This window comes from Cyprinus carpio, chromosome A4 (genome assembly GCF_018340385.1).
Source record: "Cyprinus carpio isolate SPL01 chromosome A4, ASM1834038v1, whole genome shotgun sequence".
In the NCBI taxonomy this organism is placed as follows: Eukaryota; Metazoa; Chordata; class Actinopteri; order Cypriniformes; family Cyprinidae; genus Cyprinus; species Cyprinus carpio.
Window position 1 is genome coordinate 11,011,390 of NC_056575.1, and position 26,141 is coordinate 11,037,530.

Here is a 26,141-nt window from a genome sequence, read left to right on the forward strand (position 1 = left end):
GTGGTAACTCAAACATTATATTTAAAAAAATAAATAAATGCATGCTTGGGTACTTTATGTAAAATTGGACACGTCATAAGAACCAAAGGTTTAAATACACAGGCATGTGTTTAAATAAACATGCTCTAAATTTTAAAACTCAAAAACTTTGATAAAATTAGTGTTTCAAAATGGTTTTATTTTATTTTGGAGACATATTAATGTTTACTAAAGAGTGATGTCAATTACAGTCAGATAGATAGATAGAATCAATGTGTTTGTGCTGTGCTATGGCACACCAGCAACACTGTTTGCCTTCTCATGAACAAACAATACTTCCTTAACTGCTAAATATGGGGACCAATGAGGCTCCTGTTCCTCCCACTGGCTTGTCCAATAAGAGCATTCATCATTCAATGACATTTGAGCAGTATTAAGGGCATTGTCATTATTTGCTAAAAGGAAGAATGTGTGTCTACATACATAAAAAAAAGGGAAAAAGAGATGAAATATAATAAATGGAGAAAGATGAAAAAGAAAAGAGCAAGAGAGAAGACAAGGAGCTGTGTGTGTGTGTGTGTTGGGGGGAATATGGGACACGTTGCGGTCTAGTTAGTGCTAGCTTTTGTGGAAAGATTGTGTAATATGCTGTGTGTATGGTGTCACAATAAAAATTTGGAAATTTAACATTCTATCATTATTTACTCTCCCTCATTTTTCTAAAACAAGTGATTTCTCAAAAAGGTCTTGTGTTCCACAGAATAAAGAAAGTCATACAGTTTGGAATGACAGAAGGGTGATTAAATGATGACTGAATATACATCTATGTGTGTTTACTACCTTTAAAGCAGTGGTTCACAATCCTGGTCCTGGAGGACCCCCAATACTGAACGTTTTTGGTGTCTCTCTAATCTGACATTACACATCTGGGGTCTTGGAGTCTTCACTAATGAGCTGATGAGTTGAATCAGGTGTGTTTGAATAGGGAGACATCTAAAATGTGCAGTGTTGGGGGTTCTCCAGGACCAGGATTGGAAACCACTGCCTTAAGGCAATCAAGCTCCCAAAGAACACTTAACCATGGTTAACTCACATTCTGTTTTGTGTGTCAATCCTGCTAAATTTAGATTTTTGTAGTCTAAAAATGACACTATGTAAATATCCAAGTACAAATACAAGCTGTCATGTCATTGAAGTTAGTTATCAGATGCTAGTTGAGAAATTTAAGTTAAATATTTATCTATTGCCATGGCTGATAAATGCATTTAGTGTCTAAACAATGCAGTAACTGTAAACATCACGGGTTTGCCCCTTATTGGCATAATTCACCTCATTTATTCTCTCCAATCAGTGCAAACCAACCACCCATTAAAGCAGTAGCCAATAAGCAGCAGAGAGAGAGAGAGAGAGAGACTGTACATGAGGGGAATGAGGGCAGCTGGAACATGGGATATGTATAGGATTTCGTCCATGAGTTCTGACTATGAGCTGGCTCTTCAGTCTCTCTCATGGAATATTACAGCGGCTGCCAATCCTTTGGTTATTAATGAACCCATGCAACCCCTATTTCAGACTGACCTTTATGAGACAAGGGTTGTGACAATAAAGAGAGACAGACACATTAGCTCACACTCACATGCACAAATACATAGAGTATGGTATTTGCCCACACTACTCTCTTGTGAAGCTGTAAAAGTTTTGATCTCTTCTTTTGGCCTAAATATTCTGCCTTTATTGCCTGTCAAATTATTATAAATGTGGTAAAACTTTACAATAATGTTTCATTTGTTAACAAAAGTTATGAATGCAAAATATTGTAGTATTTATTAATCTTAGTTAATGTTGATACTTTATTCAAATTAAAAGTTGTATCTATTAATGTTAGTTAATGGATGTGAGCTAACATGGACTAACAATAAACAGTTGTATTTTTATTAACTAACATTAATACCAATTAATAAATACTGTAACAAATGTACTGCTGATTGTTAGTTAATGCATTAAATACCGTTAACAAATGGAACCTTACTGTAAAGTGTAACCATAAATGTATACAAACAGTACCAAATCTTTATTTTTGTCAAATATGAAGCCAAAACTAAAGGTAAAGCATCATCGTTACTGCTTAAGTAATGACAGATCTCAGTACTGTAAAAAAAAATTATTATTATTTAAAGTTGTAAATTAAACAAAGATAACTGGAGTATATTTTACAAGAAAATACTATTTCAATTATTCCACTTCAAAATGTCATGTTTAATTAATTGTTACTTGCTGTTACTTCTGAATTGTTTGTGGAATTGACTAGTAATTTCTGTGTGAAAATGTAGTGTTTCTACAAAATTTGAGTGATAATGTGACATAATTTGAGTTTTATTGTGACAGCTGGTGAGACATTTTCCAAATGCACAAACAAAATGTAAGTGCAGATTGTGCATTATAAAAAATATAAAAGTTTATCAGTTTATTGATTTTCTATTGTAGTTTTTATTATTTTAAATTAGTTTATATATATATATGCATATAATAACCCTGTTTCTAACTCTAATTAACATTCTAATTAATTGACTTTCTAATTAAAAGTTTCATCCAAACACAACCCTGTTTCTAACTCTAATTAACATTCTAATTAATTGACTTTCTAATTAAAAGTTTCATCCAAACACTGCTGCTTTTAATTTTTTTCAAGCCATGACAAACTCAAATCTAACAAAGTCAAATTTAACTTGTGTAATTTTACTGCACATGATCACAAGAGCTTTACAATTAGCTGCTTGAACCCTCTGTGTTCACTAAAAATAGCCAGCTGGACTAACAGTATTTTGCACTCATGTGGGTTTTGATGTATTCATTCATTCCAGTTTGTATGATTTGTAAAACTAAAGTTCAGTTATATACCAAAGGCACAGTGAAATCATGTGCTTTTAACGCACTTGGATGTCTTGATGCCGCATTACTCACTAGGGAGGTGAAGGTGCACGTGGAGCCATTGCAGAATGAATGCATTTGTGTAAAAAGGTTACACTGAAATGCAACTCAGAATCCCATAACCTTTGACCCTCAGCATCAGTGGCTTAGTGAGAAAATCAGAGAGCACTCATTTCTCAGAAATCAACTTCACAGTCCTGCCACTGCAAACCACATTAACAAGACAAACCAAATGGGATATAATGACAAAAATGGAGTACACAGACACAGACTATCCCCATCCACACACTTATACATGAACACCCAGTCCCTCCCTCTCAAAAACTCATACACTCTCACAAAGACGGCCCAAATGTAGGCACACTCTGTAAAGTGAATGACCCCTCTCTGCTTGGTGTTCCTCTGATAGGATCTCTCTTTGAGAGCTGCATTGATGTCATGGGTCACCATTTTCCTGTTGCTTACATCAAGCTGATGAGAATAGAAGAGGAGAGAGAATGCAGGGGCATTGTGACATCATAATCAGACTGGATCACTCCTACAAGCAATCGAGACACTGTGGATACCACATCTCTTAATGTTTCAGAAAATGTCATAACAGCTTCACATGTATTAGAATTTTTTTTTTAAAAGTTAATTAACATTTAATAGCTTTTAAAGATCATGTACTTGTTTTATTTAGTTCTAATTGTATGTTTTTATTTAATTTATCTTGGCATTAGCATTTCTATCACAATCTCATATTGTTATTTTTTGTATTATGTATATACTAATACAGAATTTTGAATTAGCTTTTATTAATAGAATAGAATAAAATATAATAAATCAATTATAAAATAATATAATCATTTATATTCTATATGCTTTTGTTTTTTATTAGTATTTTTTCAATATTTCTATTTAGCTTTAATTTTAATACATTTTTTATTTCCATTTTAGTTGCAGCAATTCTAATATTTCAGCTTAAGCTTAAGCTTCAGCTTTTTTTTTCAGTTAGGTGCCAAGGCAACATTTCTAATTTTCATTTTTTTCTAAACATTTTTTTTTTATCTAACATTATTTATTTTATTTCAATTAACAAAAACATTTTAATTAGTTTTAGTTAATGATAAAAACAATGAAACCCTGTTTTATTGCATGCAAATAAGACTATATATTTAAACTACATATAAAATGTGCATAGCAATAGTACGTAATTATAGAATTACTAAACGTAGAATTATTATGTAATTATTACAATTTTCTACACAATGTCAAAACACACAATGTCTACAATAATGTCAAAACACAAATAATACCCAAAATTATTTGTTCCAGTAGATAAATACAATAGTCTTTGTACAATAGTGGTTTTAGTAAGTTTAGTTACCTAATGAGAGCAAAACAGTTTGACAAAACACACAGGAGTCACATAAAAATCAACAGATGTTTAGTGTGTGATTGATTTTACTCTAATATTCATACAGACATACAATGACCCTGAGAGAACCTAGTGATCATTCAACAGTGCTTTCAACACTGATAAACACTCCAGGGACTGTGGAGTTTATTGCAAGTGGTGAATGTGGAAAAAAACTCTGACTTTGTTTAGTTACTCAGGATACTGTTGATAAGGGAAGAGTCTAGCAGTCCGGGAGACCCATCTTCCTCTTAAGGGACTCAGGCATCTCAGGGGGCGGTGGACGAGGCAGACGGAAGTACACCTTCACGGAGTCGTAGATGAACCACTGTAGAGCGGTCAGTGTGCCAATCATAATGATTCGAGCAAAAAGACCCTTCCACACACCTGTGGGAAAAACAGTGCCCATATGAACATTCATTTATACACAGATTGACTACACCTGTTACTAAACTGTGCTAATCTATCCCTCTTATCTCATGTAATGACACTTAAACATGCCAATAAGTAGTCATCTGAGATAAAAGAACAAAACAAATTGGTCATTATTAATTTCTAACGAGATCCCTATGATACTGAGCTGATCAAATGAGAATAAATCCAGGAACAACAGCCTCCTCTTTTGGTTATAAAGAGTATTACATCCCACTGCAACCTCAGTGAAATGGTGCTTCAAGGTCTCAAGTCTTTTATGAACATTATAATAATAATAAACATGTAAAAACTGTTTTTAACAAATAAAAAAAAAAATACTTTTGAGAGGGGGAATAAACAATATTATACAAAGAGAAGCAGAAGATGCCTAAACAATCTGAATAGCTTTCAGTTTTTTGTTTGAGGGCAAAATTGATTCAGTATAATGTATTACTTATTTTTTTAAATACCAAAAAGCTTGTTTTCTTTTCATGCATATATATATATATATATATATATATTAATCAATGTTTATATATACTATATTCTTTAATCAATGTTTTCATTATAAAAACAAGTACATTTTGCTAAAAATAAATAAAATTTAAAATGATATAATATAAAAAATAATATAATAATAAATAAATCAATTCTACCACAGGCTAATCTTTTGACATAAATTGCACATGCTGTTTACATCTGTATCTTTGATCAGCTTAGTATTTATTTGATCAACAGCTGTTGACTGTTATGCGTTATATATGTGTATGCAGTGACTCACCTGCGGGGCCCAGCCTTTTCAGCACCTCAATAGTTGAACTGCCTTTCTCTTTATTCAGTACGGACACCACAGAGTCAGCGGGATGGGACACCACAGCACAGAACACGCCAGCTGAGAACAGACATTCAACACAGCTTATATGTATCTATATCTATTGATGCACACTTGAGCCAGTTCTCTTTTCAGATATATATATATCTAGATATATATATATATATATATATATATATATATATATATATATATATATATATATATATATCATGCTAATCTATATGTCTAAATATTTCTAACTTGTACCTAAGGGCCTAACCACTTTTGAAGTTAACTTACCAATATAACCAGCAACAAAAGTCACCACCAGCTGCTCAGGTTTGGAGCACTCACTGCGTGGTTTCGGTACTATGTACTTGTACAGCATCTCCACGGTTCGCTCGAAACAGGCAAACTTCATCATGGTGTATGGGATCTGCCTCAGCCACAAGGGATAAACACCTTTATAGAACCTGCACAGACAATAACACCCACAATCAGGACTCCAGCATGTCTTTCCACTAAAGAACCTTTAGGTTCTTCATGGAACTAATGATGTTGATTACAATGGCTTTATTTTTAAAAGTGTAATGCAGTCAACGACTGTCATTTTGTACAGTTTGGTTAGCCTTAACCCTCTAGATGTCTTTTTAGAGAAATAAATTAATAAATAAATAAATTGTGCTTGATGAATTAGATTTATTAAAATACAAAACCTAATAAAAATAAGTAATTATATCTGAAAATATTATTATATATATATATATATATATATATATATATATATATAATATATATATATATATATATATATATATATATGTGTATGTGTATATATATATAGTGATATATAGCAGATATATATGACCGCAGAATATATATATATATATATATAATATAATATATATATATATATATATAAAGAATATCTTTTTTATTTATTTATACAATATACAGCCCTGTATAAACATTTAAAAAATACATTTGTTTCATTTTAACTGTAATTAGAAATAATGAATTTTTGTTTCCAATATTTGTATTGAAAAGGTTTAGAAGTAAATATGGTCTACTTAGATTCATGAAATCCCCTCAAAAAATGTATTATTATTAAAGAATGAATATTACTGAAACAAAATGTAGCATTCATTTCATTATTCATTTCATTAACAAAAAAGGCTTATTTGGTATGTTTAGACCTCCAGGGATTGTAAGTGTGGCCCCTAAGTGAGGAATACCAGAGGGTTAAGGATCTACTCACGCTTTTAGCCCCTCCTCAGCATGCATTTTGGGGGCGCACTCTCTCAGGGTGTTAGCATAGCCAGGCTGCGTCTGGATACGCACTTTACACGCTTCCATAGGAGCCAGTGCAATATCTGCAAAAAATTCAGCACTGGCAGATGCGGCCAGATACACTGATGTCCTCCACAAATAAGCATTCTCCTGCTCAACAGACCAAAAAATGACAGCAGTTAGCTGATGATCTATCACAAACAAATACGCAAAAATACGTCAAATTAAGCTTCTTGGAAGGATCTTTGCAGGTTCTCTTTGTATCCCAGAGACGACTCACCTCTCCAAGCATATCATTGTACAGGACCTTAAAGACTTCATAGAAACCAAACTTGCAAAGGCCTTGCATGGAGTAACCAATGAATGTAGGAGCCCACCCTTTGCCCAGACCCCTCAAGCCATCCTCTCTCAGGGTGACTGAGAAACCATTGAAAATGGACTTGTACTTAACCGGGTCCACCTGGAAGACAATAGAAATGATGCATTTGCCTAAGTCTGGTAGCACAATCAGTCAAAACAAGTTGGTAACTTCTCTAATGAAACATGAAAACGTGTAGAAACTGAAGTAAAACAGACACCTGTATGCGGCATTTAATGAGGTCGAGGGGCACGACTGCTGTGTGTGTGAGACCACAGCTCAAAACCCCACCGAAACCACAGAGGGCGTAATATTTATTTGACCCATATTCACAGCTCACATCTGCATCTGAGGGACAAAAGCACACATTTAACAAGAAAACTGCTCCAAACATCAATACTGTGTGTGATAAAACAGAGGAAGAAATACATGTGATTAATTCAATGAACTGTTTGCAGCAGTTAACAGTAAATAACTGAATAAATTGAGTTTGTCACACAATACTATGGCATGACCGCAGAAGACTTACATTATTTATATACATAATATATTCTTTACAAACCATTTGAACTACAATCATGATGATTTTGCAAGCTTTATTCTCATTGTAATTGCATATTGAAACCAATCAGCACAAAAATGTCTTCTTTTGTGTCCCATGGAAGGACGAAACAGAAATATAATGATATTTTGGGTCAGCTATTCTTTTAACAGTAAATAGGTGTCCTACATATTCAAGTGCAATATTTTCTTGAGAAAAAAGTGTCTAGGAATTAACAGGCAATCATGACAGGGTAAAGTCTATTAGCCAGACGTGTAATCCTTGTGGAGGAGGTTAATTCTTTACGAATGGAATGACGAGCACTCTGACAGTCGGAGTCCACTTTAAATATAGTAGCGTATTTTCACTGAGCATCATGATGCCAACACATAATAACAACCATAACAATTACTGCAAACAAAAAAGCAACATAAATAAATACTAGGAAAATAATAAATAATAAATACAACAAATAAAATATAAGAGGACAAAATAAAAAAAAATAAAAAATATTGAAATATGTATGAACATGCAAAGAAAAAAAAATCTATTTTGGACAAAAGTGTCCATGTCTACTACTTTTTGCAACCAACTTTCCAATTCAGAAGATAAAGAAAAATAACTTCTTACCATCATGAGCTGCTGCAGCAAGTTTGCGTTTTATCTGCCGGCTCTCTTGTTGCTGATCTGGTTTCATGGGAAAAAGAGGATTCTGGAAAGGATTCGACCGTGCCAGCTGTGTTAGGGTGGTTGGGTACATTTTCACCAGGGTTTACTGCTAAAACAGACAGCTGACAATTCAAATCAAACAAAAGTAAGCCGTTCTTGCATACATTGCTTAGAAACAAAGCATTTCTCTCTCATTGAGGTATCTGAGAAATTCATATTAAAAGAAATAGTCCACTCACTTGCTGGTTGTAAAGAAACGGCGCCTCCTGGGTGCATCAGCGCCGGGCGAATCTAAGACATCAGATGACCTCAGACTAAATCACCCTGACCTTCTATGACGTCATCACACTGAAAATGATCACCAAGCCATTTCAAAGAGGAATTATGGTATTATGCGCCACACTAGCATTCATAAAAATGAAAAAGAATTACACCACTCTGTTGAGTTATTTGTGTAAATGTGTCCAACTAAATTATAGTAACTGATGGCTGAGTCTCACTGCAAACTTCAGCTCATGGTAGTGTGTGTGAGCTTATTACGCACAGCAGTGGCTGGTGTAAGACGATTAAACTCAATGCGATGGTCTATTCCTGGACCAGAGCATAGGGCCTTGCAGAGTTATATCCTCCTGACCTATCCCAGATCGAAGTAAGGTCAGACTTTCCAGTGTCTCTGTGAAGAACTGCAGCAAACTCGTTCTCTCAAGCTGAAGACAATACATTTAGTAGAGGAAATGTGCTAATAAATTAGCTCAAACATACACACACACACATACACTTATCAAAATAAACCAGCCAAATGAGATGTAGCTGATATGAGGTAAACTGCTTTATTAAACCATATTCTGTCATATACATAAAAAGTACCTGAACGCTCCCAGCTTTCTCTCACAAATCTACAGCACCTTATAATGTAAGATAAAAACATTTTCAGAATATTGAATCGTTAACGCATGTCTTAAAAGCAGAGTAAAGGGCATAATGGTGGCCATTTTACTCATTGTCCAGTTCTACGAAAGCAACATATCAAGTATCAGGATCTTACAATGTTTATTAACCCAAATTTTTAAACTCACTTTAATTTAATAGTGATCATTCATAGAGCATATTTTTCAAATTTGAGAACTAGGCAGTCGAGTTTTGTTGCAAACTCTAAATTAGTGTTTAGGTTGTTTAAATTAATTGTCGACATTTCACAAAACTGCTTGTAACTCCAAGATCCTGAAAATGATTAAAATTATAATAAAAATATTAAATGGCCTTACATTGCAAAAGTTTATTGAAAATATTTGTATTTCAACAACATACACAAATACTACAAGGGCCTTCAATGTTAAGATACGGCACCTATAAAGAGCTACATGTGAAAATAAATGCAAAAATATTGTCACAAGTAGACACTAAATGTAGTTTACAAACAAAACAAGTGTATTTAGCAGACTCCTTCAGCACTTCAACTCGGTTAGACTCACATTCATGGACAGCACCAACATTTATCTGTAAACTAATGTACAAATGAAACACACACACACACACACACACACACCCACCCACACACACACACACCCATACAAATCAACATACAAAGGCAAGGAAAGTGACTGTTTTAAAATTAAAGCCAGGCTTCATTCCTCTAAACCTGTTCATTTGGAAGAGGGTATGAACAGAAATGTGAGGGTTTCTGTCTTTGTATGAATCTATAAAGATCGCAGATAAAAGTCCACGGCTGCTGGATCAACAGAGACGTATTGCTGGGTACGATAAAGAGGGAAAAGACTGGGGCGATCCGCATAACATTCATTTGCTGGTGCTATCATCTGCTCCGCTCTGCTTGAAGAGTCCAACCTCATTAGTCTCCATGGCCTGGTAGACAAAGAACAGGAATCCAGCGACTGCACTGAGCAGCAGAAGCTGCACCCACACTGGCAGGCTGCGCCGTGCTCTGGTCTTCACAGCAGGGGGCGCCGCGGGCTTGGAAGCGGTTAGAGGGACGGCGGTCACACGTGGGACAGATCGGGTCTCTGTGTAGGTGGAGGAGGAGCTGGTTTCTCTGAGCTCCTTAAGACGGAGACGGGATTCGTCCAGCCATGTGTCACCGACCACAGGCCGGCCAGCAGCTCCTCTGATTGGTCGGCGACAGGTGGCACTAAAAATACATTTAAAAAATAAACTTAATTTAAGATGGATTCTCTGATAATTAGTCTAAATATTTAGAAAATATTTGCTTCAAGGAAATTTACCTTGTTTTAAAAGCTTTTTTTTAATAAAAAAAAAATAATACTTTTACTTTGTCCATACGTTTTAAAAAATTAGATTTATAGTTGATTATTTGCAATCTTTTGGTACTTATAGGTTAGCTGAAATTATCTGTTGTTTGTGTATACAAAATTCACAGTTTCATTATAGGTCATAACACTCATTTTGTTCAGTTATTTTACTCAAAAAAATAAAAATAATAATGCAACTCATGCCTACAATCACTTGAATAATCCTATTTTATGATAAGCATGTTACTACTTTTGATATTTTTTGGGAGACAAAGTCAGTGTGATACAACTGTATGAAAAGAAACCAAGTTGTTTGTCACAATCTTTAATTATAAAAAGGGTTTCATCATGATATTTTATAATTAAATTTTTTTTTCTTTAAAATTGTATACGTTTAAAGGGAGTTTTAAAGCAGATTTTTAAAGACATGGACACACTTATTTCTGTTTGACCCTGGTGTTCGATCAGTGCAAGTGTTAGAAACCTCTTCCCTCCATACCTGATTCCAGTAGGGGTGCTGAGGTTTTCATTGGGAAAGATCTCTTTAAGCACATCTCTCTCTACCGTCCTCGGTGTCTGATCAATAGCCGACACCTTTTCAACCTGCGCACAAAGAGAGCCACAAAGATGTTAAAACTGGTGCGGGATATAACATCACCAAAAACATCTCAATACTGAAGATCCATGTTGCCAGCTTTCACTTTAAAAACGAAAGAAACACATTAAATCCCACCATAGCCGTGCATAACCTAAGTGACTCTTAAATCCCAAAGTTTTCTCATTACCTTTACACACCTGTGGAGCCAAAAACCATAAAGCTCATGAAACTACCATACCATTGCTGTCTTTGGAGTCTCCGTCTGGCTGCTATCAAGTCCTCGGACAGAAGTGATTTGGGGAAAAAAAGGGGTGATTTTGGACTGTCTAGTCTTGGTCTTCGGTGAGCCAAAGCTCTTCTGATAAACCAACAATGTAAATTACAGCTCGAAATTCATGTAACATTGTAACCTATTACCATGTCAAAAACAAATGTCCATAAATGAACAATTATTCAACTGCAAACCTGGGAATGGTCATACGAGACAGGAAGGGAGTCGTCTGAAGCCGTACGGTGGGAGGAATCCCTAAAACAAACTGAGTGTGATGGGAAAACCTCTCTTTGGCCATCACAGGAAGGTGAAAGACGGCTCACCATGTCTATCAAGGGCTTGGTGGGTTTGGTTTGACTCAAATGAGGCTTTGAGAGCTTCGATACTGTGACAGATTTGACTTCCCATGCCTTCAGAGAACAGAACAAGAAGGCTTGAGGCTGACTAGATGGTGGTTGACATCTATTATACATTGATTTAGAGCTAAAACCATTAATTAATAATGGATGTGTGTGTATTATCACCTCAACGCAAGCAGTATTAAGCAGGGAAACTAGCGGCTCTCGATTGGATGGTCTAATCAGACGGGAAGTGAATTCAGCGGCATTCTCATCAAACTACAAAGACGACATTTGATTGACACATACACACACACACAAAACAATTACCAACTCTATTAAATGTAATGCTTTCATTCTCAAGTTGAAAGAAATGAAAGATTTAAAGAGGGTTGGCACCTTGTCAGCTGGAGTGGCGCCTTGTAAACCGGATAAGGCTGACTGGTAAGGAGAGTTGTGACATTTTAGTGATTCTGCCCAGTCAGTTGCAGACATGGAGGAGCGCTTTGAGGGTTTGGGATCCTTTGGCTCTACCTTTAATATGACACCATAAGAAACACTGTGGCACTAGAAAATGAGCTGCATCAGGTTCATGTGTGAGGTTTCATCTGGACCTACCAAAGGTTGTGCTTTCACCCTCACCAGAGGAATAGAGACCTCCTTCAACACTGAGGGCTCAGAGAAATCCTATGAGACATGGTTTCCAAACAAACAAATGAGGCATGTTGTTTCAAACCTGTATGAATTTTTCTTCTGTTGAACACAAAAGATGACATTTTGAAGAATGTTGGTAACCAAATGCTGGTAGCCATTGACTTCCGTAATATTTTTCAAAGTTTAGTTGCCAACATTCTTAAAAAAACCCAAAAAGAAACTCACTCACACAGATTTTGAACGACTTGCGGGTGAGTAAATGATATAATTTCATTGAGAAGTTTAATTGTTTTGCCTTTTATGTCAAATTGAGATCTCAGACAAGGGTTTTTAAGCAGAACGACACCTTATCAGTAACGGGAGCCTCATTCAAATCAGGTCCATATGAGCGGACTGGTGCGCTGCGTCGTCTCAGAGATTCAGTCTCAGATGAGAGCTTTGACATCTTGTCTGTGAGCAAAGGTCTGGGCTCTTTTCTTGTTGGCTTTAATATGAGGATAAAAAAATGCTCATGAAGTCAACCTCATAATTTAGACAGTTGGCACCAGAGCAGTTTCATGGCCACCTACCACAAGTCCTGTTCTTCTCCTGTCTTGAGTAACAGGGAAGTACTCTGCAGATGAGAGCTCAGAGTTCTCCTGAAAACACCACACATGCACACAAACCTCATTAACCATTGAGTAACAAAGTATATTTCAGCTTTGGCTCATTTGTGAAACAAATATGAGCTCAACCAAACCCTGTCCACCCGTGTGCAAACCCAAATATGTTTTTAACTTGATCACCACACAGAAACCCGGTGATGCACATTAATATCATAACCACAGATTATGTTACAGTGTCATCGCTTGCAGGAACCATCTGATCCAGCCTTTGAGAAGATCTCTTCAACTTTCTCTTAATGTTGAAAACCGGAAAATCCTCCTGCTTATGTTCCTCATCCTCCTACACATCACACAACGAAAGGTCTAGAATTTTCCATACATGAGTAAACAGCATATCTGATTCTGAAAGCAGGTATGACAACATTCAAATGTGGAGCAGTCATGTGCTGCGTATCGAAAACCAAACCGGTTCCAAATTTCCAATAAATTTTCCGGGTATTCGATAAGGCGTGTGGAATTCGATTCTGCTTAACGATTCCTGTGTTTGCATTTTAATGTGATTCAAAATGATTAAGTGCAGGAACGGAAAGAACTTGCGCCCTTTTTGCGTGCAGCACACACGAAGCGCAAGGCAAGCATAGGCCTAAGTAAATTTTACTACTATAGATTTGTGACTGCACAAGTGGTGAATATAAATTAAAACAACATAAAATATATCAAAATAAAATCAAATGAGCATTTTTTTTTAAACAATGACATTTAAAATTTTGAACTAAAATGTTATTGCAAACACATAGCCTATGAATTCATATATATATATTTTTTTTTCAATTCAAGAGAACTTTTGCTTTTGGTGCTTGAATTTGTTCTTCAATATTAATGAGCTCCAGGTTTAGGAATATGCTAGAAGTTAAAATTTTAAAATTGTGTAATTTTGTTTCTCTATTTAACAACATTAACTCACCATACTGAAAGAGGTCTTCCCTCAGGTAGATTGCATGTTTTCTTGCCTAGCTGGATGTTGTGCTTATGATCAATAATCACGTTCTTTGCATGAGAATGATAAATTTGTTATTTGTATGGCCTAGATAGCCATACAGCGTATACGGGACAAACTGAATTCCGTATAGCTTTCATTCGGAACGCTTCTCTGATGCCTTAAATACAGAAAATAATATGGATTTTTTTTCCAGAAAACTTCTAACAAAATAAATTCAAGTACTTTCAAGGACCTGTATCTATGTATGTTTATTTTCAAAAACTTTCCAGGGCCTTGACATTTTTTTTCAGATTCACAAACTTTCAAGGATTTCAAGGACCCGTGGGAACCCTGTATTAATCTAGTTGTTTTTGCGGTGGTATTTTTTTTTAAAGCATAGGCAAAATTCCTCTTGCAGAGTTCTGTAGGCTGCTGATTTTTGCCCATGTTATTCAGCTGCAACAGAATGCTCTGTAAAAAGACAGAATAAATGTTTGACATCTAAATGTTTGACTTTTTTTTATCTTATTGGAATCGAAACTAGGAATCGATAAGCAGAATCGGAATCGATAAAATTCTAACGATACCAAACCCTAGCCATGTGACCACCTGCAGTAAGTCAGATCTCTTCTACACCAGGTGGTGCTACTGAACCCTGAACAGATAATTCTGGGAAGATATGCAGGCAGGATCATCACATGGGGGGAAAAAAATGTTTTTTTTATATATAGTAAAAGGCTTTGATGAGAGTATATTCTAGGCTATTTGCTTACAACTGACTTGAACGAGTCTACATAGAAATGCAAGACCTTCACACAGGAATGAGAAAGCAAAGTAAGTATGGAGAAAGGGAGGGAGTAAGAAGATAAAACAGGATTAAAATCTGGGCCAAGTTTAAGCTAAAGTGAAAGAGAGAAGGGATATAAAACAGTAGGAGTGCTAGCTGTAATTGAAATCATGTGAACATATCTTCAGTCTGCAGATTTTGCTTCATTTGCCACATACACACAACTTCTGCCAGACTGATTAATCGGCCTTAAACTAATCATTTACTTCTGTAACAAGATGCATTTCTGAATAAAATAGCATCAATATATTAATGACAAAGGCAAAACATTACTTTATATGTTTAAATTGTGAAAAGTAGCTATTATATACCAGAATTAAGCTCAACTAAATGAGAGTTGAACCAATGCCAAAATGGCTAGAAAAGACATACAGAGGGAAAAAAAAACAATTTATTATATTAAATATTACAAATAAAATGTTATCTTTGTTTTGGAATAACGTGCAATGATGAAATGTTCATAATAACACAGTGTGTTAAAGTAAATGTGATTTTGATTTCACATGGAGTTGATTAATATAATTTACACTGCCGTTCAAAAGGGTTTAGGGTTGGTAAGTGTTTTTTAATGATTAAAGAAGCCTCTTATGATCACCAAGGCTGAATTAAAAAAAAGAAAAAGAAAAAAGTAATATTGTGAAATATTATCACAATTTCAAACAACTGTTTTCAATTTAAATATATTTAAAATGCAATTTATTCCTGTGATGGCAAAGCTAAATTTTCAGCAGCCATTAACACCAGTCTTGTATATAAACAGTAGTGTATATCTGCCACCTCACTCCCTAGATATCGAAATAGCTCGACCACTAGGCACAACAGCGCTTTTCCTTTGTTGAAGGTTAATCAGATTCAAAATTTGATTTAACTGAGATGCATTTCGGCTGATGTGCAAAAGTAGTAAAAAAAGGCAAAGGAAAAGCACAAGCAAGCACAGGTTTCGTCCTCACCCTGTTGTGCTGGCCACTGCGTGTTCTGCTGGTCACTGGTGTTTTCCCTCTGCTCCTGATTGGTCTCTCCACAACTGGGATCAGCTCGGCCTCTACTTCCGGTTCAGGTTCGGGCACAAACACAGGGGCTGGAGCTACCGTTTCTGACAAACAGGCAAAATAGCATTTTTTAACATTTATTTCTATAAGTACGTGCTTAAATAAAGGGATCTTATTGTCCATTACCTTCCTCTTTGTCACTGTAATGGTCTGAGTCTGTGTTGCCATTCTGGCTGCCGTCTGTCTGTGACATCTCTGATGGAGGGGCCACAGTCTCAGGAGGACCTTGATCTAACAGCTTCTGAAGCCTCTTCTCGTAGACCTTCCGAGTGGACGCTGATGAGAAGACATTGGTCAATGTCAGTGTCAAATCAGTAGAGTTCTTCTGAGCATGACAAACAACACTGCTGAAATGTATTGTCTGACATAGATGAAAAGTTCTTTGCCATCATGAATGGGTTCTGCCCTTTTCAAAACAACCAGTGAGAAAGTCTGCTGCTTTATCTGAAGAGCTTTCCAACATCCATTTAAGGACATTATAACTATTCAGGCCGGAGCTGGATAAACATGCAAAGCTGCATGCTTGGTGAAACTGCACAAGACCACATTTTTTAGTTGCTTGTTTTGCGCTGAGACTAGACAAGGTTTTATTTGTGTGTATATTACATGTTATATTTCATGAGGTTTTTATAGGATGTTTTTTTTTCTGGGGGTTTTCTGGGGGTATTTCATGTCCATACATGCAAAAATAAATGTATTTCATGCCTTATTTATGCATACAGTTCATTGTACTTTTTTATGGCAACATTTATTTCATTATACATTTAATTTAGTCTGTTAAATCTAAATAATATATTTATGCTCCATAAATTTTAGTACATATCTTAAAATATATTATATCACACAAATGCTGTTTAATATACAGTGGCACCATTTACTGCAGTTACTTTTAACCAACTGTTCCCAGGTTTTTTTATTTATTTTAAGGAATATATGAAGCCAATTCTCCTCATTCAACAAGTGTAGTTCTCACACACACACACAAACCAACTTTTTTGTTGTATTCGTTGTGTCACGTCTTTAAAATAAATGCCACTTGGTTTGACAATCTGTTATAAAATAATGACGCATTGCATACATTATCTGCAATATTTAAATGAGACATTATCTGCAATATTTACACTTGACAGGGAGTTTGAATCTAATAAATGGCTCACCAACAATGGGTCCAGTGATCAGGCCATACTTCAGTAACAGGTCTTTCAAAGCCTCGTTGCTTAATTCAGTGACATCAACATCCTCTGGACGAACTTTGTCGGTTTTCCTGGTGGCTTTCTGTGAAGAATCAGTTCTGTGATTTATCATTTTCATCTTAATATTCACATGCACTTTGCAAAGCTGTGGTACCGAAAATTAAAAAAATAGCATCAAGGGTAAAGTATTTGAACTTGTTAGAGCAACAGGTGTCTGCCTGACAGGCTCCTGTCCTGATTACAAGACGTGAGAGAAACAAGCGCCCTGCCTGCTCTGGAATGCAAGCTAGTTTCAAAGGAAAATGTGAGTACATTCATTATATCCCCCCAGCCCATAAACATACTATACACACTATTACCTTTTTGAGAAACTCAGGAGCTCAGCACCAACTGGGTGGAGTTTAAAACAAGCCCTATTAAGGAAACACGCCTAGCATGTAAGCACAGGCACAAATGTTAATTTGAATAAACTAATCAAGTTAAATTAGGCAGTAAAATGAAAAATCAATAATGCTTATGCAAAGTTCCATAGAGATTAGATATAGAGGCATTGTGAACAGACTTTCAGAGTGGGACAAAGCATGAACAATGCAAATCCAGCCACATTCCCTGGAGTCAAGCCCCGCTCCACAAATACGACCATGTGACCGAGGAGAAATGGTGAAAACAGTGAAGAGGAGGAGGAGAGAATGTGTTACGAGGGGCAGGAGATCGCGAAGGCACATGAGCTTCAGCAAGGGGCCTTCAGAGGAGCTGATCTGGAACACTGCCTACTCAAAAAAAAAAAAAAAAAAAAAAAAAAAAAAACTTTCATAATCACAGCATTCCAGCAGGATAGAGGAAAAAAAACATTTCCTTAGTCCACGGACAACACCCTCATGCTTATAAAATGTCTGTACATACAGTGATTTTTTTTATTTTGCATAATCTTTTGGTTTAAACATTTCTGGTTCCAAGTTTCAGATCAGCAAGATTTATGGGCCATTGCAGAGCTGGGTTTTCAGTCCAGAAAGTGTCTTTCTATAGAAAGAGTTCTAGATTGGGCACCAGCACCCTGACAGACCTGAGCCAAGTCCTGTGGCTTTACACCAGCCCAACCAGCACACGTGGTTCAGCGTAAAAGTCAACTCTCTGAAAATTTGCAATAATGAGGCATGGTGTTGTTGGTTACCCACAGTTTACCCAATTGTGGCCTTTGCATCACAGCTTTTAAACCTGTTTTATTTGAACACACACACTTTTACAATGGATTGAAGAGGTCGAACATGAGATCAAACGACTAAGTGGGCCACTTGAAAACAATGAGAATGATTTACACTATTGCAAGTCAATAAAAAAAAAAAAAAAAACATGCCAAAGAGGAGTGTATCACATGTTTCTGAAATTACTATCTGAGAGACAGCTACTTTAAAGAGGAATGCAACAAACACACACATCTGGCAGCCGAAGCAGAAATTCCTCTTCACAAGAAAGTATTTCCTCAATAAAGGGACCAAGCCCACTATATGAAAACAATCTTAGTCTACAACTCCTAGACCTGTAAGTTCCCATTCGATCAAGTCAAGTATTTTCAAAATAAGATCCAGGGACCCCAAGGGGGCCACAAGATGGTTTTCTATACTATAGTGAGTACAGAAAAACATTATATTTATAATATTAATTTTCACAGTAAATTGCATCTTTATACATGACAGGCACACACGGAGATATATACTACGCACACACAAGAGCTGCCATTTAAATGTTGAAATTGAAAATCCCTGATTTAAGTCATTTGTTTACCAACTGAGCTTAGAGTAGTCTTTCATACCTGATAAATACCTACTGCCATTTTTATTGCTGAAGAAAAATATCTTGGAGGGCAGGATGAAGAGGGGGTTAATGACAGGGAAACTCCTATTCAGGAAGATTTCACAATGACAGGCCACACTGTATAGAGTATAGAGAGGTGCCTTTAACATGAAACATCTGTGTTAAAACATAAAAGGACTCTGTGTAGTTGTCTGGGTGGAGGGCTGAGGTAATTGGGTTGGCTGAAGAACCAGAACGAACTTGAAACTTGTAGCATTCACTCTAGAAGTGTATAAATAATGGCAACAATAGACACACCCTTATCTGATAGAAAAACTAAGCTTATTGAAGTGCAGTCTGGCTTTATTATGCGTTTATGAAATTGCTATTGGTTTTAAAAAATGAGTAACAAATATAGAGAAGTAGGGGAAAAACACTCTCACTTCTCTAAGACCAGGTGTTTGATCACTTCAGTATTATTTATGAAATGACAACAACCAGCAACATCACCAGATTTAGATGCATATCAAAACAATACCGTGTTCATTTTCTTTTAAAATGACCATGGTATGCTAGGTACGAATTCTGAAACAGATGTGGAACTGAGATAACACGTAGAAGTGTTATAATCTCTGCAAGTCATGCATTTATGATTTTAAACACTTGAGTGAAATTTAAATCAATGAATCAGACCGACGTATTTACGCGGGAAATAGGAAGCCTGAGTAGCGTTCGAATCGGCTCTTTCGAACGGTTAGCTTCAAAACACTGTTCTAAAAATGATTCTTTTAAGGCACTATGTAAAAGCGTGATAGCTGATATTTCTGCACGACATATTATTGTAATAAGCGTTCAAATAAAGCGACAAATACATTTTGCTGTTCAGACTACATATTTGTCGTTAAGTTTGTTACATGTGTTTTGATTATATCTTAAGGGCGTTCCATGAGCCCAGGTTAACGTTACTTGTAGCTATGATTCAACTTATAAAAAGTAATTTAGAACCTAAATATAATTTGCATTCACGAGAATCAATGGTAAAAACATTATCAAAATATTGGCTAAACGTATTACTGCATGTTTTAAATCTAATACTATTCAAATAAATATATGTTGTGAGTGTGATAAAATTCATACAAATATTTTTTTTACATATTTGTGTTTTGTGTAACACTTCTATTCTACTAATTCACTCTACTGAATCGTTCAGACATGTTTTGTAATACAGCTCAAGTGATTCACTGAAATGATCCAACTCAAAATAACGATTCGTTCACGAATCGGACACTATTAGTAAAAGTTCGCCATGCCGGTTTGTTTTCATTTGTGAGACGTGCATTGGCGAACCGGACACTTTTGACATTTATTTACTCTGATAACACTAACCTCTTCATTTTACTCTAACATCGAGCATCTTCTAAAAGATGCACGATTTGATTCAACTGATAAAACTCGAAACTGCGAATTGCATCAACTGATTCTGATTCATTTTATATGGAAATCAAATAACCAGTCAAAACAAAGCATGCATTTCCAAAACAAGTCAGATCACCGATCAACCAACCCACCCTGCCAGAGCGGCTCCTGTTGGAGACCACGGGGGCTGAAGGCAGTTCCTCGTCGCTGGAGAAGACATCCGGAGAGCCGCTGCTCTTTTTGTTTTGCGCGGTCAGATTCTTTAAGTACAGCTGCACGTACACGTCCTTCTTCTGGTCGCCGTTCGGCAGAGCCACATTATGGGCCAGCAGTGCACTTTTGAGCTTATCTTTAGTGAGCACAGACGGGTCCTCCAGGAATTCCGACATGTCTGTTAGCTTAAGCAGGACACTATCGCTGGCTCAGACTGATTTCTTTTATGGGATCAGTGACCATCATAGAAAAGAGACCCCTATTGGACGCGTTCCGCAGAAAGAAGCGCTCTGATTGGTTGTTAGACTATTTAAACACACTGGCGATAAATAGATGTGTTGATCCACTTGTTTATAAGAGATAGAATAATAACTTAAAGATTTGATTAGAACTATAAAAGGGCTTCTCTTGGTGGACTGATGGGCAATTCACGTGCAGAACATCACAGCATCAAGTTATTTCTAATATAATGCTTTGAAATTAAAACTTTTATATCATCTGATAAATAAAAACACAAAGACAAAGAAAAATGTTCCATTTGATAAATGTACGTCATAATTTTATTGGCCAAATGATAGAACTTGTTGCAACCAAAGACAAAAATATTAAAGAACTTAAGTCACTTTTAAGTTTTACATGTTTACATATTTCCCAGGCTGTCGTTGAAAACGTTTACCACAAATTCACACTAGTATTGATTAACACGTTCCTCAGGAGCACTTCCGCTGAGAGATGATATCAAACCGAACACTGAACTCATTAACAAACAAAATGTACCAAAAGCACATGTTGTAACACCAAAAGAAAAAAAAGAAAAAGAAAAAAAATCTTAACCAAAGTGATCACAGTGCTGCAGAAACCGACCGCTTATGAAGGAGCTGACTGGTGTATCATGGGTACCAAAGAAAGAGCAGGCAGCTGGAGGATTAGCATTTGAACTAGCGCTCTCAGCTCTACCGCCGTCTCCTGATGCTCATTTCCACAATGCGTATGTGCGTGTTGGTTTATCTCCACGCTCAAAAGTCATGCTCGGCAGTGCGGTCCGTCTCAAGTGAAGAAGGTTGGTGGCACAGCACTCTGCTGGGGTGTGGTTTCCTTGACCCATCCCGTCCCCTGACCTCTCCCTCTCCTGTGATCTCTCCTCCTTTGCCTCGGTGTCTCCCTCTTTCTCTCCCAACTCAGGCCTTGATCTCTGCTGGAGGGCAGTACAGGACTTCAGAGTTCTCGGATGACAGCTCCTCTGAAAGGGACAGAAGGATTTTAGTGTAGGATACATAATCTGATACACAAGGCCACATATGAAGCCTATTCCTGACCTATGAAGCACTTTCAAATAGTCACAAAAATCACTGATAACCAAATAATTTAATATTGTATTATTGATGAGCAGGCATTTGATACATTCAGCTAGAAACATGGCAGATATTGCATTAATTACAGCACAACAGAAAAAGCATTTCTACATGCAGATGAGAGGCAAAACAAGCCACTTGTCAGCTAATCGCTGAAGTTAAGGCAGTGATAGTCTCATGTAGCCAGACCTTCAGACTAACGGCAGAAGGTCTGGGAACCTTGGCCGCTTTGAATGGCAAGGACCGCCCAAGAGGCCATATGACTGACAGATAAAGCAACCAATCACGTTTCGGTTTGTTCCGCATCATGTTTAGGGGAGTGGAAATGTCCCCACAATAACAGACCATGTGTAAAACTCTTACACGTATTTTAAAGATTCTATGCTATGAACTTTAAATATTTCACATAGTTTTGAAAATCCAGTGTTCAGTTGATCCTGATAACGGCTTTCTTCTAACATTGCCGTATTTCTTCTAATTGCCATCACGGCATATTTGTTTCCAGGCGGAACGCTAAAGAACGTGATACACACATCTCCCGGGAATCCTATATAATTCAACCAATCCGATGATGACATTGAAACTCCCAAAGTGTTTCCAATTTAGTGTGCCATATGCATCAGACGTTCAGCCAGCGGTCCGTGGGAGTGGCGTCTGACGCGGAGACTAAGGCAGTGACATCTGTCATGAGCCTTTCAAATCTAATGATAGTGCTGCAATTCTGCTGGACTTAGTGCTTATAATATAGCATTGTTATATTTTCTATATCGGAAGCTTTTCTTTTGGTTAATTAATAGAAGCGTATTAGACTGATAATGTATGTTTAGTTTAGGCCTTCAGAAATAAAGTGTACATCTTTTTACATTTTTGTGACACTGGTGACAAGAATTATGAAATGTCTATGGTATCAAACATTTTGATATCATGAAGACCTTATTTAAAGCAAAAATAACTATATTATGATACATTGTCATATACTCAAGATTTGTAGATTATCGCCCACCCCTAAACTGTAAAATAAAAAATAGGAGTATTGAAGATAAACATACTGCTATTATTACTACTACTAATAAAGAAACAGTACAAATGGCTCTTAATTTCTTTATTTTAAAATGTTAAACCACCAAGCTTTCACTTCAGTGGAAAACCCTGCAGAGAGCCCTTAAAACTTCTGTTTTGTTGACAACAGTTGGTATATAAGCAGCACAAGTTCTCATTACAAGTTTGTTAAGACAGTAAGCATTGTGTGTTCCCAAATACACGTTTTAAGTGACCCAAGCACAGAGTAGCATTTACTGCAAACTGAGCTGCTCAGAGACACTGAAAAAACTGGATCATGAGCGGTTTGTGTGTAGAAGAATGCAGTGGTGTGCATATATTTAAATTACACTAAGCCATATCCTAGTTTCGGTTTTAATTCAACCACTTGTGCAGCCCGACATACTAACTTTCTTCACATTATCTATGTAAACTTACCAGGCAGGACACATTTCCACAGGCCGTATGTTTTCCCTACAGCTGTCTGCCACAGACGCAGAGTGCCATCCTCTGAGCCACTGGCATACAGCTCTCCATCAGGGCTGAACCGCACACAGTGTATGGGCCCGAAATGACCCTTATATGACTCTGAAAGAGAGACAAACTTAATGTCAAGTATACATTCATGAGCCAATCTATAATAATAAGCTTTGTTTTTATTTTTATAATTTAGTTAAAACTCAGAAACTATATTCCTACCCATTTCCTCTTTGGTGGTGTAGTCATATTTATACAGCTTGAAGTCATCTCCTCCAGCCACAAAGAAGTCTTTATCAGGATGCAGGGAGGCAGAGTGAATGGAAGCAGGGGCATCAACAGTCTTAATCAGATCCAAACTGAAGAAAACAGAAACCGTTTGACTTTCAGTTCTCAATACATTTTAATTGCATGTTTTTGTCCTAATTAGCCCCTAAAGTAATATTTGCATGATATGACAGATTGTAGCCACCTACCTGTGGGCTTTGTAGAAAGCAATGGTCCTCCCGTATGTGATGACGAGGACCTCCCCATCAGGGATGTACTCCATGCTGCTGACAGAGGCATCAAACGACAGAGACTTCACTGCTTCCTTTGTGTTCTTGTCCCAAAGTCTACACATGAAAGACAACACGCACTCAGAATAAGACACGCATACATAAACCGACATATACAGACACCCTGTAAAATATCTGTCTGCAAAAAAGCATCTACTGTAAAATTCCAAGACTTCATCCATTACCATTTTGGCCACTTACCGGATAGTTTTGTCATCAGCAGCTGAGAGAATCTGTTGGTCATTGTTACACCACAGAGCTTTCTTTATGGCAGAGGTGTGGCCTGCAATCTCCTGGGGTTCTGCATTGCAAATGCCATTTAGCTGAACATGTCATTTTATCTTTAAGCAATTATGACTAGGAACTGGATTTTGCAAATCAAAACAAATCAAAAATGTCACTTTCCATACCTGCTTCAGGTTTGCCGAGATCATAGATGCGCAGTACTTTATCATTCCCACCAGTCAGGAGACAGTTACTGTCCTGTTGATTTAACATATGCAGATAAAACCTCTTCATTTAAAAAAATAATAAAAAACCACTCCACCCAGTTAACTATGTTTGAAAACATGATATGAAGTGACATCATTAATGCTGTGAACATATGGTAGTTTCATACATAGTTTGGATTATAGAGATAGAGAAAATAAATCTTAATATTTTTCAGCCTTATCTCTCAACATTTTTGTATTTGAAATGACTTGAAAGGGTACTGTTTTCATTACTTTATTCTAGTATATTTAAAATATTTAATGCAAGAATTAAACTAATAAATAAGTAACATATTTAAAATGAAGTATTTCACTTATATAAGAATTTTGTAATTTAGTTTTTTCAACTTTGGGGTCTAATTTTTTTATGCTTTAAATGCTCACAAAGGCTGCATTTATTTGATTAAAAATACAGTAAAAACAGCAATGTCACGAAACATTACAATTTAAAATAACTGTATTCTATTTGAATAATTAAAATGGAAAATAACTTTTTTTATTATTTTAATTTATCCTAAAATGTAATTTACTCCAGCTGTGACAAATCTGAATTTTCAGTAGCAATTACTCTTCAGTGTCACACAATCCATTAGAAATCATTCTAATACTTAATACACTAATAATGTAGTGTTGTTGTGAACATCTGGCTCTCTTCATCAAGTCTCACCTGTGTGAAGTTCACAGATTTCACAATGTGCTTGTGCGCCAGTGTGAGGACCTCGTCTCCAGTGACAGCGTCCCATACCTTTCTGTCGGATTCAAATAAATAAAAGGTAAAATAACGTTTTCTTCACCCATATAATTTTTTTGCTATTGCTTGTACTTACGCTGTAAAATCTGCTGCGGCCGTAGCTGCTTTTGTAGCTTCTTTATTTAAGGTGGCACCCCAGACAGCACCCTTGTGACCCAAGAACGTCCCGATCCAGTCCCCTGTGTCTCCCTGGCGCAACATAGGTTTGCCATCTGCAATTTTGGATTGTGAAAACAAACTTTCAGATATATTTTACAAACAGTTAATTTATAGACAGTCACTTACTTTAACAAATTGTTACACTACACGCTCAATGTCTATCAAGAAGACCAGGTGTACTGTCAAGGGTTGGTTTTAAGATTCAAGAACACACCTACCTTTACAAGCGCTAATAAGGAAATATCCATAAGGAGTTATTCCACTGAACGCCAGATCCACAACAGGTCTGGTGTGACCAGAGCAGGTGAGAGGAGTCTGTCTCATAGCCATACTCACTGGAGACCTAAAAAACAAACAAAACAAAAAAAATGGCAGGGCACATTTGGATTTTTACTCAAAAACAGCTACACGTGTATGTCTAAAAACAAGGTGTTTAACAGGACAGAACAGCTGTGCTGGCTAACACAGGCTTGGCTATCTAGGAAATCAGTCATTACCTTGCAAAGACAGCAAAACAACGACACACACCAGTACTTTGTGGACAGATTACGCGTCGGGGAGGATTGTGGAGCTCAGGGCTGCACTCCCAGCTACAGTGCTGTGCCACCAGCTACACGAGGGGTGTGTGTAAGTTAAACTCGCACCCTCGCTAACGCTACAGGAACATAATGGAAGCACTAGTCTCTAACATAGACAACATTTC

At 36.5% G+C, this 26,141-nt stretch overlaps 3 protein-coding genes across 9 annotated transcripts; all 3 read right to left on the minus strand.

Annotated features, from left to right (window-relative positions):
- Positions 1-4,319: 4,319 nt before the first annotated feature.
- LOC109071370 (solute carrier family 25 member 3a) lies at positions 4,320-9,057 on the minus strand. Of its 3 annotated transcripts, none has more exons than XM_042740589.1 (8): positions 8,632-9,057; positions 8,354-8,498; positions 7,403-7,530; positions 7,105-7,284; positions 6,793-6,974; positions 5,835-6,007; positions 5,502-5,612; positions 4,320-4,693 (listed from the first exon to the last, which is right to left on the minus strand). In XM_042740589.1, the coding sequence occupies exons 2-8, from the start codon at positions 8,481-8,483 to the stop codon at positions 4,530-4,532; spliced, it is 1,068 nt and encodes a 355-aa protein (XP_042596523.1). In that variant the 5' UTR covers positions 8,484-8,498; positions 8,632-9,057; the 3' UTR covers positions 4,320-4,529. The 3 variants fall into 3 exon arrangements, with proteins under 3 accessions (XP_042596523.1, XP_018943376.2, XP_042596529.1); XM_019087831.2 differs by having other exon boundaries at positions 8,354-8,501; XM_042740595.1 differs by having other exon boundaries at positions 8,354-8,514.
- Positions 9,058-9,203: 146 nt separating this feature from the next.
- LOC109075106 (lamina-associated polypeptide 2, isoforms beta/gamma-like) lies at positions 9,204-20,861 on the minus strand. Of its 5 annotated transcripts, XM_042740537.1 has the most exons (14): positions 20,553-20,861; positions 17,158-17,275; positions 16,127-16,276; positions 15,902-16,044; positions 13,358-13,465; positions 13,090-13,158; positions 12,867-13,004; positions 12,485-12,553; positions 12,266-12,400; positions 12,053-12,145; positions 11,723-11,938; positions 11,496-11,615; positions 11,159-11,262; positions 9,204-10,538 (listed from the first exon to the last, which is right to left on the minus strand). In XM_042740537.1, exons 1-14 carry the CDS (start codon positions 20,787-20,789, stop codon positions 10,190-10,192), a joined length of 2,049 nt encoding a protein of 682 aa, XP_042596471.1. In that variant the 5' UTR covers positions 20,790-20,861; the 3' UTR covers positions 9,204-10,189. The 5 variants fall into 5 exon arrangements, with proteins under 5 accessions (XP_042596471.1, XP_042596475.1, XP_042596485.1 ...); XM_042740541.1 differs by lacking the exon at positions 13,358-13,465; XM_042740551.1 differs by lacking the exon at positions 12,867-13,004.
- A 280-nt stretch (positions 20,862-21,141) lies between these two features.
- Positions 21,142-26,114, minus strand: LOC109071365 (serine-threonine kinase receptor-associated protein-like). The gene is made up of 10 exons (XM_042740609.1): positions 25,936-26,114; positions 25,657-25,781; positions 25,356-25,491; positions 25,196-25,277; positions 24,448-24,520; positions 24,239-24,338; positions 23,957-24,094; positions 23,703-23,839; positions 23,442-23,591; positions 21,142-21,853 (listed from the first exon to the last, which is right to left on the minus strand). Exons 2-10 carry the CDS (start codon positions 25,766-25,768, stop codon positions 21,792-21,794), a joined length of 990 nt encoding a protein of 329 aa, XP_042596543.1. The 5' UTR covers positions 25,769-25,781; positions 25,936-26,114; the 3' UTR covers positions 21,142-21,791.
- Between the last annotated feature and the right edge of the window lie 27 nt (positions 26,115-26,141).

What these genes read in the sequence shown, in the direction of transcription:
- LOC109071370 (XM_042740589.1), bottom strand. Translation starts at nt 8,483, where the DNA reads ATGTACCCAACCACCCTAACACAGCTGGCACGGTCGAATCCTTTCCAG. An exon ending in TCATTAAATGCCGCATACAG is followed by an intron (nt 7,285 to 7,402) that starts GTGTCTGTTTTA and finishes ATTGTCTTCCAG; the next exon opens with GTGGACCCGGTTAAGTACAA. An exon ending in GCTGAGGAGGGGCTAAAAGC is followed by an intron (nt 6,008 to 6,792) that starts GTGAGTAGATCC and finishes TTGTCTGTGCAG; the next exon opens with GTTCTATAAAGGTGTTTATC.
- LOC109075106 (XM_042740537.1), bottom strand. Translation starts at nt 20,789, where the DNA reads ATGTCGGAATTCCTGGAGGACCCGTCTGTGCTCACTAAAGATAAGCTC. An exon ending in AGGCTCCCGTTACTGATAAG is followed by an intron (nt 12,554 to 12,866) that starts GTGTCGTTCTGC and finishes CATGTCTCATAG; the next exon opens with GATTTCTCTGAGCCCTCAGT. An exon ending in GGGTGAAAGCACAACCTTTG is followed by an intron (nt 12,401 to 12,484) that starts GTAGGTCCAGAT and finishes GTCATATTAAAG; the next exon opens with GTAGAGCCAAAGGATCCCAA.
- LOC109071365 (XM_042740609.1), bottom strand. Translation starts at nt 25,768, where the DNA reads ATGGCTATGAGACAGACTCCTCTCACCTGCTCTGGTCACACCAGACCT. An exon ending in CCTTATTAGCGCTTGTAAAG is followed by an intron (nt 25,492 to 25,656) that starts GTAGGTGTGTTC and finishes CCAAAATTGCAG; the next exon opens with ATGGCAAACCTATGTTGCGC. An exon ending in GCCGCAGCAGATTTTACAGC is followed by an intron (nt 25,278 to 25,355) that starts GTAAGTACAAGC and finishes TGAATCCGACAG; the next exon opens with AAAGGTATGGGACGCTGTCA.